The sequence below is a fragment of the Ylistrum balloti genome, unplaced genomic scaffold (genome assembly GCF_031769215.1).
Source record: "Ylistrum balloti isolate Yb309-2 unplaced genomic scaffold, AGI_CSIRO_Ybal_v1 Utg371544, whole genome shotgun sequence".
Classification (NCBI taxonomy): domain Eukaryota; kingdom Metazoa; phylum Mollusca; class Bivalvia; order Pectinida; family Pectinidae; genus Ylistrum; species Ylistrum balloti.
The window spans coordinates 251,707-272,321 of NW_026782795.1; the positions used below are offsets into that span (position 1 = coordinate 251,707).

Consider the following 20,615-nt stretch of genomic DNA (forward strand, 5'->3'; position numbering starts at 1 on the left):
TACCGACAGGACTCAAAATGTAAGGATGGTATTTGAAGGGGATATGTATATATGTATAGATTTCCACAATCTGCCCTAACCTTACCACAACCCTCTAACCTCAACTACCTGTCCAAGCCTACAGAACTGTCTTCGAACAGTATTGCAAACTAGAGAATGCCTGTGAGTCACTCCTGCTCCGATACTTACCAGCATAAGTTAACCTTAAACGTCATGGCAAGGCATATATGTTTTACTTACCATGTAAATCACAAGCTAAAATTAAGGAATACCAATGACAAACATACTTACACCAAATATGGTCTTCTTTGATGAAGAGAAGATTGTATTTTTGGCAACATCGCTCCTGTTCCAGGCCAGGGCGAGGGATAACTGGGCAGACTGATTAGACTGATTTGCTACAGGCATAGAAAAAGTCTTGGTATTATGAATGGAAATGTTAAAATCATGACATTTGTATACATATAAACACAGAAGACTGCAGCATGGTCCATACCAGGAGAAGACAAATGATCATGCTACAGTCCCTGGTGGGAATTATAATACAATAAATGACATATCAGCAATCACATACAAACTATGATGTGGATATATACAGTTTTTCCATTTTCACTGGAAAGATTTATATATATTTATAACACTGTGAAGCCTCATTCTGGACATTAAGTCTTATGTGTAACTATGATTGTTTCAAGACCCTTTCGATTTATAAAAACAACATGCATTCCCAATACACGAGTGCAACATATAGCTTACATGAGTGATCTAATGTGGCATGTCCTGCATGAGCGTGGTCTTAATTGTGATTTGATAACGCATGTTGTAAAACTTCACTCTAGTAAGGCACATGCAATCAATGATAGCACATTCATTTATGTGTCGTTATGTGTGTTTATGCATCGCTATGTATGTTTAGGTGTCACTGTGTATGTTTGTGTCATTATGTATATGTGTCACTATGTATGTTTAGGTGTCACTGTGTATGTTTGTGTCACTGTATGTATATGTGTCACTGTGTATGTATATGTGTCACTGTGTATGTTTAGGTGTCACTGTGTATGTTTGTGTCACTATGTATGTTTATGTGTCACTGTGTATGTTTAGGTGTCACTGTGTATGTTTAGGTGTCACTGTGTATATTTGTGTCACTATGTATGTTTAGGTGTCACTGTGTATGTTTAGGTGTCACTGTGTATGTTTGTGTCACTATGTATGTTTAGGTGTCACTGTGTATGTTTAGGTGTCACTGTGTATGTTTGTGTCACTATGTATGTTTAGGTGTCACTGTGTATGTTTAGGTGTCACTGTGTATACTTATTTGACATTATGTATGTAATGCTCTGAGCATGTTTTCCCATCTGTAATGTATGAATAATATTGTTGAATTATTGATTAAGATATTGTTTAAACTTAACTCAATAATAAAACACAAGGCAGTCTGTCCTGTTTTATATTTTCCTTTGACTTAAGCTCTCTGTCTTTTACATACAATAAATATCTTTTGATTTGTCAATATTTCACCAATTGCATCAAACCCAAGGGTTACACTGACTCCATCACACCAATTACATCAAACCCAGGGGTTACACTGACTCCATCACAACAATTACATCAAACCCAGGGGTTACACTGACTCCATCACACCAATTACATCAAACCCAGGGGTTACACTGACTCCATCACACCAATTACATCAAACCCAGGGGTTACACTGACTCCATCACACCAATTACATCAAACCCAGGGGTTACACTGACTCCATCACACCAATTACATCACCAACTCCATCACACCAATTACATCAAACCCAGGGGTTACACTGACTCCATCACACCAATTACATCAAACCCAGGGGTTACACTGACTCCATCACACCAATTACATCAAACCCAGGGGTTACACTGACTCCATCACACCAATTACATCAAACCCAGGGGTTACACTGACTCCATCACACCAATTACATCAAACCCAGGGGTTACACTGACTCCATCACACCAATTACATCAAACCCAGGGGTTAAAGTGACTCCATCACACCAATTACATCAAACCCAGGGGTTACCAATTACATCAAACCCAGGGGTTACACTGACTCCATCACACCAATTACATCAAACCCAGGGGTTACACTGACTCCATCACACCAATTACATCAAACCCAGGGGTTACACTGACTCCATCACACCAATTACATCAAACCCAGGGGTTACACTGACATCACACCATCACACCAATTACATCAAACCCAGGGGTTACACTGACTCCATCACACCAATTACATCAAACCCAGGGGTTACACTGACTCCATCACACCAATTACATCAAACCCAGGGGTTACACTGACTCCATCACACCAATTACATCAAACCCAGGGGTTACACTGACTCCATCACACCAATTACATCAAACCCAGGGGTTACACTGACTCCATCACACCAATTACATCAAACCCAGGGGTTACACTGACTCCATCACACCAATTACATCAAACCCAGGGGTTACACTGACTCCATCACACCAATTACATCAAACCCAGGGGTTACACTGACTCCATCACACCAATTACATCAAACCCAGGGGTTACACTGACTCCATCACACCAATTACATCAAACCCAGGGGTTACACTGACTCCATCACACCAATTACATCAAACCCAGGGGTTAAATTGACTCCATCACACCAATTACATCAAACCCAGGGGTTAAATTGACTCCATCACACCAATTACATCAAACCCAGGGGTTACACTGACTCCATCACACCAATTACATCAAACCCAGGGGTTACACTGACTCCATCACACCAATTACATCAAACCCAGGGGTTACACTGACTCCATCACACCAATTACATCAAACCCAGGGGTTACACTGACTCCATCACACCAATTACATCACCAAAACCCAGGGGTTACACTGACTCCATCACACCAATTACATCAAACCCAGGGGTTACACTGACTCCATCACACCAATTACATCAAACCCAGGGGTTACATCAAACCCAGGGGTTAAATTGACTCCATCACACCAATTACATCAAACCCAGGGGTTAAATTGACTCCATCACACCAATTACATCAAACCCAGGGGTTAAATTGACTCCATCACACCAATTACATCAAACCCAGGGGTTAAATTGACTCCATCACACCAATTACATCAAACCCAGGGGGACTCCATCACACCAATTACATCAAACCCAGGGGTTAAATTGACTCCATCACACCAATTACATCAAACCCAGGGGTTACACTGACTCCATCACACCAATTACATCAAACCCAGGGGTTAAATTGACTCCATCACACCAATTACATCAAACCCAGGGGTTACACTGACTCCATCACACCAATTACATCAAACCCAGGGGTTAAATTGACTCCATCACACCAATTACATCAAACCCAGGGGTTACACTGACTCCATCACACCAATTACATCAAACCCAGGGGTTAAATTGACTCCATCACACCAATTACATTAATACAATTTCATATTATTTGCAACTGAAAGCGATCTTAATCCTGAGCAGATGAGTATCGAATTAAAAATGTTAACATTCAAATACATACATTAATATCCAAATACATATATTTTTTTTATCAAATATAGTATTCAAATGTTCAATGTATTTATGTGAAAATTCTTGTATTCATAAGATATTCTGAGTAATGATTCATGTACACCGGTAACTGCCATTAAAATTATTCAAAATAATTTATGTACAATTTGTTTGAATACCAATGAATACAAGATCGCTGAGGTACATAAGTATATAGTAACGAGGTAGAAACCTTCATGGATCTATATATCATAAACCAAGGACGCAATACATATTATACTTAATGGCTATACTTATTTATGTTTTGTGAGGAAGATTGAATCAAAATTGAAATCATAATCTAGGTATTATTAAATGGAAAAAATATCACCCCAAAGCTTTTTGGATTTATCAAGTATGATAAATATAAATTAAAAAATCATGTTTTTACTAACAGATGGAGCAAAATTATTTTCAATAAGTAAGAAGTTTTTTAAATCATCTAATGAAAATTCCATTGTACTGATAAAAAAGTTAGTTTTCAGAGGCACATTTTTACAGTTATCTGTTGAACTAAGAATTTACAAACAATCTAGTCCTTTGTTGGTACATACATTTTTTTCAAGTCTAATGTAATGAAATACTACATACATGTACACTACATTCAATGTACAAATATTTCTCAAAAGTTACCAGAATGAATAAGAAAAGTTGACAAGTATTATCAATTCAGTACATTATGCCAACATTTCTTTACATTTACATAAATATAAAATTTTCATCAGAAATATCAAAATATCAAAAAGACCTGATGTACCAACAGTTCCCGTCAGCTTATATGATGATTTGTAATTGAAACATTTAACACGAAACACTAAGCATGTGAATATATTTTAGCAGGTTATAATTTATATTTTCAAGGAAACTGTAATATAGGTACCCAGTCTTATATCACAAAAAAAAAAAAAAAACTAACAACACAAGAAAAGCGTACTGTAGATTAATTACACTGCATACATATTTATGTTTTTTCACAGCATTGTTACACATATTGTAAAGTTATACATACATACAGTAATTTGTATTATGCTATCAACACTCTTAAAATTTTGTATATAAGCACATTTTAAATTTTGCATAAACCACTATGGATTTGCATAATTGTAAATACCTTTCAAAGAAAAGTGTGTTTTTTTATTGAAAAAAATAATTAGATTTCATTAAAACTTTAAAAATGCAAATTTTCAGGGCCACACATCGAACAATAAATACTGTTAAAAAAACACAAAGATGTATACAGTACATATATGGCAGGGATTTACCACACCTACAGTTTTAGTATGAATATTGAAAATTTTCATTTTATACAGCTCACAGATCAATCCAAAAAGAGAATTCACCCAAATATTTTTTATCTGTCTTTTATATTTTCCATTTTCAACATTTATCTACAAAATAAGTTTTTTTTTTCAGATGGGAATATGTCCATTTGAGAGTGTTAAAAGGTAGGAGTGATAAATCCCTGTGTGTTAAAACCTAGGAGTGATAAATCCCTGTGTGTTAAAATAAGCATTGATTGATTTTAAAAATTATTTGTTGTCATGAAAAATTAGCAATCGAAAAAATAGTCCAGACAACATTTGTATTACCATCTTCACTTTCCACTGTCGCTGAAAAATGGTAGATTGAAATATACATCTGTACACATCACTTGATTACTATACTACTAGGTCTATGTGGAAATATACCCATGTCCATAGGCCCACTCCTATTCAAACATACGTTTTATCATTAACATGAAATAACCCCAACTCCCAACATTCCCTACTTCAGAGGTCAAAGGTTATGTGTTAGCCCCATGAGCTTACTGCAATAAAGAAAGTGAACAATCAACACAATACAGAAACATTTCCCAGGGATATTCAAATGTTTGTGTACCAGGTAAATTTATATAAACAACCAATGAAAACTGACCTTTCAGTAAGGCATTCAAAATGGCTTTATCAAGATCTTTATTTTCTGAATCACCTAAGTTGAACACTGTTATCTGAAAAGAAATTCAATACTTGTAAATACATATGGATACAATAACTTGTGAAAATTAAACTCCATAACCAATGTGCATTTACGTTCAATCATTCTGTGATATAAATTCAATTAACTAGGACAAGTCTGCATTACAGTAAGATCATGATTTATCATCTGACTAAGCATGATGTGACCTAGTATCATATGGCATCATGTGACTAGATATCATGTGACCCTACCATTCTGCGTGACCTGAGAGAGTACTCCAGCTGTTTCAGACATTGCGCTATCTTGGCAGGTTTGTTGCTCTCTCCCGGTTTCCATTCGAAGTCATTGGTGGCCATTTCCTCCATGGTTTGGTGATAGTGTTGTGGAAAGTGACTTTTCTCTTCACTATGAAAAAGAATATATGAAAAATAAAAACCTGATATAAAGGATCTTACATGAGTTTTCAATTCATAAATCACATGCGAATAAAGATATATATCACACGTGGGTGGACATATATTTTCTCTGACTCAAAGTGGAGGGATGGGCTATCAAAAGATATATACATTTGTTGGGATTTCTACAGAACTGAAATTAATATGATTGGGCTTAATTAAGACAGGGGGCTATAGCTAGCTCCAAGCTTGTTATTTTTCACTGGAAAGATATTTTGACTCTTGGTATTTCAGTTCTTTTACAGAAGTTATTAGAGCATTCTAACACACTTTATTTCTGGGGCATTAAATATAGACAAACAGTATTTCTAACTCCAAACCAATAAATTACCTAATGAACACAATGACTTGAGGCCTTTCAGTTCTTAAGATGGAGTCAATTAAAAAAAATCCTTTAAAATGTTTGAATTTCACATTGATTTAGAGCAATGATGCTTGTCACCTATTTTATTGGCTTAGATATGTTTTGTGAAATGCAGCTATTTTGTATGACTCACTTCATGATGTCCTTGGTCATATGGTATCCAGCGGCGATGAAGTCTGCTGCCCTTCCTGATCCCTCAAGAACCAATACAGGAATTCCATTTTTGATTGATTCAGCAACTGTCTTCATGGAACCAATGCCACCCTCTATGATCAGTGATATGACTGGAGTGTTTACCTCTATAATGACAGACACACCCTCTATGATCAGTGATATGACTGGAGTGTTTACCTCTATAATGACAGACACACCCTCTATGATCAGTGATATGACTGGAGTGTTTACCTCTATAATGACAGACACACCCTCTATGATCAGTGATATGACTGGAGTGTTTACCTCTATAATGACAGACACACCCTCTATGATCAGTGATATGACTGGAGTGTTTACCTCTATAATGACAGACACACCCTCTATGATCAGTGATATGACTGGAGTGTTTACCTCTATAATGACAGACAGGTAGTCAGTATCAACTAAATACAACAGGTGATATCGGTAACCTCACCCAGGTCTGTGAGAAGAACATTTCTGGATCACGAAGATTTCATACTGTTAAATCAACAAAACACAAACTTTGTAACTAGTTTTGTGTTGAAATAAAGACCTCGCGGCAAGCCTCAATCTTGGTCCAGGAAGCTTTAGTCTTGCCAAGCTTTACTCCCTAAGAATGATTTCTATATTCTCCAAACCAACACATTTCTTTTAATCATATTCATAACACAAGCAAAAAGAAAAAAGTCAGCTTTTTGGTCATTGTTTAATCTTAATCGCAAAAAACACACTATGCAATAATAAATCATTATTCCTTGAAACTTGATTCACTGATATATAACTATTCAAAAGATCAGATATTCTGACAATTTAGCAGGCAATATCTTAGATTAAACTGTAATAATTATATACACTTTCCAGTTCCTATACACAATCCCCAATCAGATTAACACATTAAGGCTAAATACTTTGCTTCAAAGAAAGTATTGTTAGATATTTGTGATGAAAATATACAGTGACATCAGCTCAACAAATAATTATGAAGAAACGTGTTCAATATAATAGATTGGCATCTTTTTCTCTACTTACGAAGGTTAGAGGTCATGCTCTCAGAATTACACAACATGTGGGAAATTGTCTTCTCCAGGTTGGCTCTGAATTCAATCTCACCGCCAAATTTCTCTCGGGATCCATCATCCACAATGACAAAGTGAGTATGGTTATGATCGAGGGGGACCGTCCGTTTACCTTTCTCCGCTTCCAGACCTTGTTTAGAGTATATAGCAGGGAAATTCCCATCCACATCCTGTTCAATTCAGCCGTAAAACAATAACAAGAATATATAATCTTATATCTTATCTTATTTCCTAGCCTCTGTTTATCATGATATTCTTTATCTAGAGTCTGCATTGAATTTAAGCTATTTTAACTTCCTGTATAATCAATAGTAATAATTCTTAAATAACACAGTGTTGACTTGATACATGACAACATTACCGTATTTATGTGTGCAGTCTTTGTTGAAAATAGACAAAAGTGACTTCTCCAAAGCCTGACTACTTGTACTTCACCAACACCTCTCTTAACAATTGAATACAATTGAACTGACTTTAAGGACACTTGACTAAAGGATTAGACTATGTATGATCTCTATTACATATTCTGTACACTGAACCAAATTCTGTTGTTTCCTTTGTTGTCAGAATTATCCTTGTTCCACTGCCGACAGATAATACCCAGAGTATTTTACAAAACATAAAAAGATGACTAAACTGACCTCGTCCAGAGCATCCCTATTGGCGATGGCCCCCCACAAAGGAACACCCAGACACACAATGTCCTTCTGTTTGCCGTAGGTGAGGATGTATTCCCGGATTCCTTCTCCTACAATCTCCATCACGCCAGTGTGTGTCCCCCCAGTGATGATCCAGGCTCCTACACAACAAACTTTACATAGTAGTACAAATCCCAAGTTTTTCTTACAATAAAACAAATATCTGATAGAATAAAGACATCGTGAGGAAGGTAATTCAATATGAAGTACAAAATTGTCTTCCTGACCAGAGATGCCATGGTGAATTATGGATGCATAGTTATGCCATATGCAGTCATCAAATTTCTTTGTCCTGAAAGTCTCCCCTATCAATGAAATTACCTCCATGTTCCCTCTGGAAGTACAAGTTTAAGTTGTTAACAAACCATGAAATCCCTAATAAACCCCTGTAATAAACACCTGTGATAAATACCTGTGCTTGTCGCTGCATTGATAATGCCGCGCTTGAACTTTTCCAAGAGCTTGGGTTTCATGTCAAACCTTTTGGCACCACCAGTAATAGAGATAAGGAGTTTTGGGGTGGGAAGCTTCCAGTAGTTAAGAATAATGTCCAGCACCAACTCTGGCTTGGTGTCGTTTGCCAGTCTGATGTACTGTAATCACACAGAGTAAACCTTATTATACTCAATTGCTGTTCTTAATTACCTACTGTAAAATCTTACATCGTTTCATGTAGTTCAAATTGTCACTGAAATTACGCTGAAAAAAATCTCAAGTATCAAACAGTTTATCAATACAAGACATATTAATTTGTAGTACTACGCAAGAAATCAATGAAATCAACCAAAATAAGAGACTCACTAAAATCAAATATTTTACAGTGTGGTTACAGCATCAACAAAATGTCATCGACATTGCTTAATAAAGATTTAGACATTTGTCTCTATACTGTCCCTCAAGTCATTTAACCTTGTATTACAGTTCACTACAGTTTATCAAATTCATCTGAAATGAAATACAAAACTGTTTGAGGCTGTGAGACAAGGAAACCTGTCACTCCTTTTTGGTTAGTATTTCATATTTAATGAAGGTAAATGGTATCAACTGTATTTCATATTTAATGGAGCTAAATGGTATCAACTGTATTTCATATTTAATGGAGGTAAATGGTATCAACTGTATTTCATATTTAATGGAGCTAAATGGTATCAACTGTATTTCATATTTAATGGAGGAAAATGCTATCAACTGTATTTCATATTTAATGGAGGAAAATGCTATCAACTGTATTTCATATTTAATGGAGGTAAATGATATCAACTGCATTTCATATTTAATGGAGGAAAATGATATCAACTGTATTTCATATTTAATGGAGCTAAATGGTATCAACTGTATTTCATATTTAATGGAGGTAAATGGTATCAACTGTATTTCATATTTAATGGAGGTAAATGGTATCAACTGTATTTCATATTTAATGGAGGCAAATGCTATCAACCTGTTGTAATGATTATAGGCTGAAATCCTAATCTTTATTCAATCAATTTGTATCTTTCGTTACAGTAATTAGTTTCTTGCTCAGGTTAATGTTGTAAGTTAAGACCTTGCAGTCTCTATTAGTTGTTGTGTATCTACAGAAATACAATACTCACTATATACAATAACTTAAAGTACATGGGTTTCTACCAAGTCATAAACCGTGTAGGTGAAAGCTTTACACTTCTGCTCAAAATTCACTTCTAAAACATGCATCCCTGTTTCCTCTCAATGGAAACAGAACTAAATGAAAAATACCATTAAAACTTCAACCTTAAGATAATGATTAACAAACAAATAAAATATTCTTTTGAAAAACATACTTCAAAACCTGAGTACTCAATCTGAAAAGAACCTCCATGACAAACATCAATCTTCATTATAAAACTAATTATTGACTAAGAACCTGACCTAAGGAAAAGTCTCACCAATGTATGACAAGTTCTTGGTCATATCATAACAGGAACAAAGATAAATCTCAATTTCTGATATGTTGACAATGGATCTAACAAGAAACTGCCTGTAGGTATTGCATAAACACTCTAACTCCCAAGTATATAATCATCATTATCAGATTCACATGTATATTTTGTCAAATTCTTTAACCTAAGGTACTATACACAAGAGTCAGTACTTACAGGGGAAGATTCTGTGTCGTGTCCATAGCCATGGAACTGAATCTCACCAAAGGAATCACAGGGTTTTGCAATAGTATGTGTATGGTAGTGCCATACATGCTTGCCTTTTTCCATGTTAGGAATGTCCTTTCCCCTGAAACAGTAAATACAGTACAAATAGTACACTACATGGAACATCTAAAACACAATGTATTTTATATCCAGTCTCATGTAGACAGCTTAGAGTCAGAAAAAGGAAACATTATTGCAAGGAAAGATGCAATCACTTTCTATGAATATTGAACAAACAGCCAGCTGATTATGTAATCGATTAAACTACATAAAAAAGCCTATCTAATTTTGATAACCAAATGTTGATTATGGATTTTCACTGATTTCACGTTACTATTAATAAGCTACTACTTACGGGCTGGAAGATTCTATATATAGACCTTTTAAGCCTATTGTTTGATAAACATGTTACTGGCACATGCTACTGAGGGAATTATCACAAAACTTACTTCCCAGTTGGTGGATTAATTTCTGATTTAGGCTCCCGTTGTTTGATATTTTCTTTCACGAACTTTTGGAATCCAACCTGAATAAAAGACACATAACTTCTATAAACTACAGTAAGAAATTTTATATCAGAATTTTACCTAAAAAATATATTCAATGCAAATTACAAAACAAGAGGCCCACAGGGCCTGTATCGCTCACCTGGATATTTATGACCAACATTACTATATCTGGTCATATGTTCCACGTTTAACACATTTGACCCCTGTGACCTTGACTATGGGTCAAGGTCATTTCTTTTACTTTCTTGGACTTCATAAAAGGAACATACTGGCCAAATATAATGATTCGAGGCTTTTCGATATTTCAGAAGAAGTCGTTTAAAGGTTTTAACACATTTGACTTAAGTGACCTTGAATATGGGTCAAGGTCATTTCATTTTGCAAACTTAGTTGAGCTTCATCAAAGGAACATTCCAGCCAAATATAATTATTCTAGGCCTTCTAGTATTTTGGAAGAAGTCGTTTAAAGGTTTTAACACATTTGACCTCTTTTACCTTGAATATGGGTCAAGGTCATTTCTTTTTGCAAACTTTGTTGGGCTTCATCAAAGGAACCTTCCAGCCAAATAACAATTCTAGGCCTTCCGGTATTTTGGAAGAAGTCGTTTAAAGGTTTTAACACATTTGACCTCTGTGACCTTGAATATGGGTCAAGGTAATTTCATTTTGCAAACTTAGTTGAGCTTCATCAAAGGAACATTCCAGCCAAATATAATGATTCTAGGCCTTCTAGTATTTTGGAAGAAGTCGTTTAAAGGTTTGACCTCTTTTACCTTGAATATGGGTCAAGGTCATTTCTTTTTGCAAACTTAGTTGAGCTTCATCAAAGGAACATTCCAGCCAAATATAATGATTCTAGGCCTTCTAGTATTTTGGAAGAAGTCGTTTAAAGGTTTTAACACATTTGACCTCTTTTACCTTGAATATGGGTCAAGGTCATTTCTTTTTGCAAACTTTGTTGGGCTTCATCAAAGGAACCTTCCAGCCAAATAACAATTCTAGGCCTTCCGGTAATTTGGAAGAAGTCATTTAAAGGTTTTAACACATTTGACCTCTGTGACCTTGAATATGGGTCAAGGTCATTTCTTTTTGCAAACTTAGTTGAGCTTCATCAAAGAAACATTCCAGCCAAATATAATGATTCTAGGCCTTCCAGTATTTTGGAAGAAGTCGTTTAAAGGTTTTAACACATTTGACCTCTTTTACCTTGAATATGGGTCAAGATCATTTCTTTTTGCAAACTTTGTTTGGCTTCGTCAAAGGAACATTCCAGCCAAATATGATAACTCTACGCCTATTGGTATTTCAGAAGAAGTTGTTTAAATGAAGGACTAACAATGGATGGACGACAGACGGACAACAGACGCTGCGCTATGGCATAAGCTCACTTGGCCCCTTGGGCCAGGTGAGCTAACAATTATGGTATGTTTATAGTGTGTCTATATTTACAAGTTTATACAATATTGACAAAATTCTTATTCTTTATAAACTAAGTTTAGAGCATGTCAACAAGTGTACTTGTAAATAACTCTAGAAAAAATCAGTTCACAAAAGAACCTAATGAAATGTCCATCTCCTGACCTTGACAGAAATTTTGAAGGAAAATTAAAGAGTCTCAATCTAATATTTGCATCCTTTCTCTGGGAAACTGACAAAACCTTCAAACAAAAACAAAGTTACTTTGTATCAATCTTATATTGCGATGTTTCTCTGAGAAACTGACAAACCTTTACACAGAAACATTCACAACACTTAAAATAACTAACAATCCAAAATTGCATAATGAAAGAGTAAAGAATTTTACAGGGAAGTTGAAATTAAATATGAAGACAGGATAGCTACACATACTATAATTAAGTAATCATGACTTACTCTATCAATACCAATTTTGGTCTTCCTTTTTGAGGATGCACGTTTGATGGTAAAACTGTTGCTGGTGTCATTTCTGGTAACCGATGGATGGAACCCTTTAAGACTTGCTAAAGAGTCCTCTCTTTTGAGTGTGTATGTTCCATTACTCTGAACAGATTCTGCCCTCTGTCTGTCGACAGACCTGTCTACAGATTTATCAAAGGACGGATTGGAATGTCCATCTATGGTAAAAGTTCCAGTGCTATCTCTAGAATTTGATCCTTTCTTAGATTTTTTCTTTTTCTTAGAAAACGTTCCTTCTGATTTATCAAGTGGCATGCTCTCTGTTCCATCCCATGTAGAATCATCATCTTTTTTATGTTTGTGCTTTTTTCTTTTGTGTTGTACTTTCTTTTGCTTACCAGAGGGAGTATATTCTCCTCGAAATGGATCGTTCTCTGCTAAATGGTCCACCATCTGGTTATAGTCCGTTTGAGTATTGTAACGAGGTGTGCGTGACAGTTCCTCAATGTAGCTGTCCGTCAACTGACGTTCCACTGGTCTTGGCCTTGACCCTTCCTCTTGACCTCTTATGAGGTCAGATTTCATTCTTAGCCTACTTACTGGAGTTATTTCCCCAGCTTTATCAGCTCCATCTGTTTGTCCTGAGCTGGAGGGGCCAGTAACTTCAACCAGTTCATTACTATGGTGATGAGGTGGGTCCATATCACCAGGCTTCTGTCCCCTGTAGCTGCTGCTGAACATCCTTCCGTGAATAGGACTGTGTAGAGTACTCTGTGATGTATCCAAGTTATGAAGATCAGCTATATTATCCAATGTTCTGTCCGACCCAACACTAAACCTACGATGAAAATAATCTCCCTCATCTTCGTTCATATTCTACATGGCTCTCTTAATAGTTAGTCTGCAAGTACACAACAAAATTAAACAAATTTCAATTTGTCACTAAAGACTTTTAACAGAAACATGAAAAACAAAGAACCTGTATACCACCAGGCCTTTCAGATACTTAACATTTTCTCAGTCAATAACCAATAAAAAAAGAATGATTTAACAGAATTACAACAGCAAAACTTTGCTACATAAAAATAATTTGTAGCTGTGATGTTTGGTCATTCTGACATCCTTTTCAGTCTGATCCTTGAATGTTTACATTCTGTTCAATATCACTCCCTAATATGTGAAGCCAGATACCTGAACAGGTCGACATCCTATGCAATCTGATTCACAATTAGTTTTAATATAACATCCATCCCTATTCTGGCATATTTTCTAAGCCGACCTCAGCGGACACAGATATCTGATCAAATTCATGGTTAAATCATAATATTGATTATGAACACTCCAAAGTAAGTATGCAATCTCTCAACCAATATGTTACATCAGAGAGAATGGCAGATCAGTTTCCTCATATCAGATCATATCAACAATATCGTTTATTTTCTCAAAAAGTTCTCTTTATTCTTTAAAATACTTCAAAAAAAGTGTTTCAAAAAAACTCCAATCACCAAAATTGTTTATTTTTTTAACAAAACGCATACATTTTGTTGTTAAGTGTATCATACATAGTATAATGACTTACACTAAATTCCCAGTCTAAAACCCCTGAATAGACAATGTGATTGTACAAGTCAGTTCACTAAATTCCCAGTCTAAAACCCCTGAATAGACAATGTGATTGTACAAGTCAGTTCACTAAATTCCCAGTCTAAAACCCCTGAATAGACAATGTGATTGTACAAGTCAGTTCACTAAATTCCCAGTCTAAAACCCCTGAATAGACAATGTGATTGTACAACGAAGATTTGTATCAGCTTTCCCAATCATATTATGTGTATCCATGTGTAAACAATATCCATCACAACTGTTCAGCCCAGACGGTTTAATCCAAATATTGATATATCACTCTGCTAGAGATAATTTATGTATATACATGAACTAGACTTCAAATTATTATTACCTGCTTTAGGAAAGAAATTAGCATATTTTAAAACATGAAATGATATCATAATATATAAATGCAACATATGTAAAACAAATTGAAAAAGTAAAGAGTGGTACATGTACTAATTTACAAGCAGAAGCAAAAACAATGACCAAATCGTACTCACTCAGACCATCACAACCTTACATGGCTTTTCATTTATATGGAATTGATGAAACAACTCTTTAAATTTTTACTTTACAGAGTCTCTGGTGAGGTAAAATGATATATTTGTGTCAAGTTTCATAAATCTCATGTAAAGAAATGTAAGATTTTGTTTATCACATGACTTGGATACTTTTTGAAAATAGCATTTTTCTAGGCTGATCCACAAAATCTAAATTTACATACTGTATCTCTTTCTTTGGTGATGTCATAATGCATATGGGTGCATTAAGTTATGATATCAAGATTGAAAGAATAGAGGCCTTCAGTCAATCACAAATGACGTCGTAGAAATTAATGTAATGGATGTTAAATGTATTACACTGATACAATATATGAACCAGCATTCTTAAAGTCTAAGATTGTAGTAATGTTCCTAGATGGATGGGAGAACCAGCACTCTTAAAGTCTAAGATTGTAGTAATGTTCCTAGATGGATGGGAGAACCAGCACTCTTAAAGTCTAAGATTGTAGTAATGTTCCTAGATGGATGGGAGAACCAGCACTCTTAAAGTCTAAGATTGTAGTAATGTTCCTAGATGGATGGGAGAACCGGCACTCTTAAAGTCCAAGATTGTGGTAATGTTCCTAGATGGATGGGAGAACCAGCATTCTTAAAGTCAAATATTGTAGTAATGTTCCTGGATAGATGGGAGAACCAGCACTCTTAAAGTCAAAGATTGTAGTAATGTTCCTAGATAGATGGGAGAACCAGCACTCTTAAAGTCTAAGATTGTGGTAATGTTCCTAGATAGATGGGAGAACCAGCACTTTTAAAGTCTAAGATTGAGGTAATATTATTTCTAGAAGGATGGGAGAACCAACATTCTTAAAGTTTAACATTGTGGTCATGTTCCTAGATGGATGGGAGAACCAGCACTCTGAAAGTCTAAGATTATGTTAATGTTCCTAGATGGATGGGAGAACCAGCACTCTTAAAGTCTAAGATTGTGGTAATGTTCCTAGATGGATGGGAGAACCAGCACTCTTAAAGTCTAAGATTATGGTAATGTTCCTAGATGGATGGGAGAACCAGCACTCTTAAAGTCTAAGATTGTAGTAATGTTCCTAGATGGATGGGAGAACCAGCACTCTTAAAGTCCAAGATTGTGGTAATGTTCCTAGATGGATGGGAGAACCAGCACTCTTAAAGTCTAAGATTATGGTAATGTTCCTAGATGGATGGGAGAACCAGCATTCTTAAAGTCTAAGGTTGAGGTAATATTCCTGGATAGATGGGAGAACCAGCACTCTTAAAGTCTAAGATTGTGGTAATCTTTCTGGATAGATGGGAGAACCAGCAGTCTTAATGTCTAATATTGTGGTAATCTTCCTAGATGGATACCACTTGGTTATCACTAGAGATCCTTGCTATGTAGTAAATATGTAGAAATTACAAATGAATCCCAATATCCAGGAGTAATTTTGGTTATTATGACATGTTTCAACCACTATGTGACCATCATCAGGACGGCTTTTACAATTTTCACATGGTCTTAAGTACATTTTTGCGGCTGAAGATGGTTACAGTTTTAAGGTTAACAATGAGACATTATAAATACATGTTATCCTTATATCACAACCATGGTATTCTATAAAATATTTTTGTTGTGTAAAAATAGTTTATCATCATTATTATAAGAAATTGGTTTGTCCTCCAGTCATCCCAGTAATACCCTGCAGATTTGAATACTTAATGATTACTTAGAATCCCAGGTTGAGATTAAGGTAGAACCACAAATTATCACACTGAAAACACCTGTTCAATTCCTAATGGGGCACTCAGCAGGATTGTGTTTTTCCCTATTCTATTACGATGTCATCATATGTTATCATTGCTACAATGTCATCATATGCTATCATGGCATATTGACAGACACATATCTAATGTGTTATTGTTGCTATGTCCAGAGTAGCCAAACCATTAAAGATAATTTAAAAAGCCAAAGTAGAATATGAGTATTGAATCAGTACTATTCATGTTCTTGTCTGATTTAGGTGGACAAGAACAAAATGAAAACGATAACGAATTAATTGATATGAAACCACAGGAATTAGACATTCCATAAATTAACATGTGAAATAGTAGTAATAATACTTTACTAGCAGAAATACTTTTTTGCTTTTCTTTATATAATTCCTGCTATTTGCTATGTTTCATAATATATCATTTTAGATTTAAAACGTCCTATGACTGTGTGATGACACCCCACCCCTCCCCTCCTCCTACCACACATTTTCGTTACACATGATATGTGGTCGTTTTACTCGCTACCATGTCGTCGGTGTGTATAAATCATCTTATTTCCCATGAGTTCCAAATGCATATTTCGCGGAGTTTTGAATGAGCTGCAGTGCATCACAACCACCTTGCGGTGTCTGACAGGTGCATGTCAATGCGATGCACAGGTGAGAAACTCGTGCTCATACTTGTGTTGGCCGCAAACAACTTTCACTCTAACTTATGTATTGACGCACTAAGAGGTCTGATTGAAGATGCGGTTTAAAACATCATCAATCGGCCATAGTAAAGCGAATATCCAATTTCAACGTACCTGATCCTAAAGCGTCCACCACAAGAATTCAATGATAATATGAGCAAAATCGATATGTTGTTTATTATTTTGTTCCCAGGGCGTGCCGCTTAGGATCTAGAAAAGGAATTTGCTCTCTGTCGCTTACATCGTTAAAAAGTATCGTCTGTTTCATAAATAGACTGTGAAATCGAAAATAATTTTTCCTTATTCGTTTTCCCTGAATTTGTCAAAGCGTTACCGCTTTTCCGTACCGACCTGTTAATAATTGTGAAATGAAAATTTTGTTTGATGTCGGAAAGATTATTTCGCGCAGAGACTTTTGAAACAGTACCGGAACATAAGCAGATGTTCCGAATATGTCATCTAGCTGTTGCTTTGTTAAATGCCACGTTCTAACTAAAACTTCTTATCACAGAAGGAAATATAATTCTCAATGAGATCATGAGAACATCCATGAAACGTTTCCCTGCATCAAAACGTTTTGATGATTAAGGTCAATATACATGAATCCGAAAGTGAAGTTGATGTACTTAGCAATGTCCTTTTTACATGTTTTGATAATCTAGTCAATAAATGCTGCCTCGCATGAAAATAAAAACGTCAACTGTAATAGCGCACAATACTTTTGACGTATATTAGTAATTGTCTGTTGGTTCCGTTCTTGTCGTTCGTTGTTCTCATTTTAGTACCTGATATTACTTACTTGCATTGACTAAAGTTCACAAGGCGGATGTCGTCGATAAAGCAGAATACGCTTAATCTTCAGGAACACCTGATCTTATTCTCCTTGTACTTTTTCAGACTCTGTGTAAATCTTTCCTTTTGTTCATATTTTACCATAGTTTTATGGAAGATGAGTTTGAATTATGTGGGTATTTTCTTGGTGTTTATTGTAATGTTTGCCTGCAGAATATTCAAGGTTGAATCCGACTAATTGTTTGATTGGCAAGCGATCTGCCTCCCCTTCTGTGGAGTAGAACCGTCTTTACCGGCGATCGTTTGATTATACTAGTTTTTGTAGACGGCTCCAGGGTCTTATAATGCCTTACCTAACCCTAGCAGTTGAAACCTGTATCATACTGATATTTTACCTTTTTATAACTTACATAACAAAATGATTTTAAAAAAGTAAATTTCAACGAAATTGAGATTTTATAGCTTTTTCTGTATATTTTTGTAAAACCAGAGTTGAATACAATAATACCTAAATCAAATAACTGTTTTCGGAATCATGTTAATTGAACTCGTACACAAGTTAACAAACAAGATTTAGGTTTTCCAACATATGGTTATTTGATCAGTACAGCAACGCGGTCAGTTTCTGATAATCCCTTTTATGACATCAATTAAGAAATTAGCCCGACCCTTACTCTAACGTCAGTTCTTTGTTAAAGAATTATCGTACGTGTTTGAGTCAATTAAGGCTCAGGTAATCTTGCATAACCGGCCTGTCAGATCGCTGTTTTTCTCCAATTTCTTTGTCCAAACCCACGCTAACATTTGACCAATCAGAGCTAAGGTCAGAGTGGAAATAAGTTTTTTTTATGAGGCCGCTTAAGGGTAAATTACCCATTCTTTATTATAGTAGCGCCTTAAATAACCCTCCTGGTACCTCACCTTGATTCGGGGGGGGCACCTGAGTATGTAGTGTCGCGTGTCCAGCTGGTCACTTGAAGCTGCGACCCCAATAAAGAAAGACACATGAAACTTACCAGGCTGCCTCCATTATATTTTACAGGTGAGCAATTTTCTCTTTTTACATGTATTCTATTTTATATTTTATTTGTCTTTGTTGAAGATGTTCATAATCATTGTGTGAGATTTTCATTGTTGGTTGATATTTGATTTTGTATTTCTATTACATTTTATTTGCCTATTCTTGATTTATGCGAAACAAAGAATTCATATTTTTCCCTCTTATAATCTTTTCGACCTTCAGATTTTTAAAATCCATGTACGGTAGAGTTTTGTTAAATTTGATAACTAGAATTTGATTTAAGACATTCAGAAATAACGTTGTTTTGTGTGGAAAACTTTATATATTTCTATAGGAAAATTTCCTATGTTTGAGAAACAAAGTGTTAGAAAGGATAAGGCATAAATAAGTATCCAAACTAAAAGAGAGATCTTAACCTAAATTGGCATATTGCTATTTTGATGTGAATTTGTACATATCAAAGATTTTGGTATTGCTACCGCACTGATTGTGCAAAACTGTTCCAAATTTTGAAATAGAGTTTTACAAACTCATAACATCCGTCTTGAATGATAAAAGAACACATGCTTGTGTAGTTTTACCTGAAAGATAATGATCTATCGTTGTACATATAGCAGTTTGACAATGCTCGATCAAGAGTATAAGTACCGATTATTTAGCTGAAATCTGTGCAGTTTAACATTACCAGTAAGAAATCATGTTTTTATGTATATTATCGTGTAATGCGATTAAGCAGAAAGTCCCCTGATGTTAATGTTAACATGATAGATTTTCTGAACCGTGCGTCTTATTTGTTATGTACTTTATACCGACTATTAACGTTTTGCATGAGAGACAAGATACGTTAGCTGAAATAATTGAACATCTGAGTAAGCGTAATTTGGCATCATTTCATCTTACATGATAAATAAGACATTGTAAATACCCCCCCCCCCCCCTCTTTTACGAACTTCATTCATTCATTTATTCCGTAAACCGGAAGTTCATTCCAAAACCGGAAGTTCATTCCAAAACCGGAAGTTAGTCATATAAACAGGAAGTAAATGTTCCTAATGTAAATAAACATTCCTGTCATGTGCCCTTCTTAATATTTACAATGTATAGACTCAAATAGTTTTGAATATTTCATTTCTTAAAGAGGTAATAATTCATTTGATATAAATAACTTCATTTTCTCATGAAGTATCATTATGTTGTAAATAATTACTTTATATTTTTACCATTCTGGAGTAACTAATGATTATGATGATTACCCTATAATATGTTCTGCGTGTATTATTTTACTACAATAAGTCCCGAGCTACTGCGCGAGTTATTCCTTTGTCATTTA

The 20,615-nt window shown here is 35.3% G+C and overlaps 1 protein-coding gene across 1 annotated transcript in view; it reads right to left on the bottom strand.

Moving 5' to 3' along the window:
- The window catches only part of LOC132562909 (transient receptor potential cation channel subfamily M member-like 2), a 33,241-nt gene extending 19,483 nt beyond the window's left edge, over positions 1-13,758 (bottom strand). Inside the window, 10 exon segments of the mRNA XM_060227687.1 lie at positions 292-398; positions 5,522-5,594; positions 5,815-5,968; positions 6,516-6,681; positions 7,589-7,805; positions 8,277-8,434; positions 8,746-8,926; positions 10,451-10,583; positions 10,942-11,027; positions 12,883-13,758. Of these exon segments, the coding sequence (XP_060083670.1) occupies positions 292-398; positions 5,522-5,594; positions 5,815-5,968; positions 6,516-6,681; positions 7,589-7,805; positions 8,277-8,434; positions 8,746-8,926; positions 10,451-10,583; positions 10,942-11,027; positions 12,883-13,758 (2,151 nt within the window).
- Between the last annotated feature and the right edge of the window lie 6,857 nt (positions 13,759-20,615).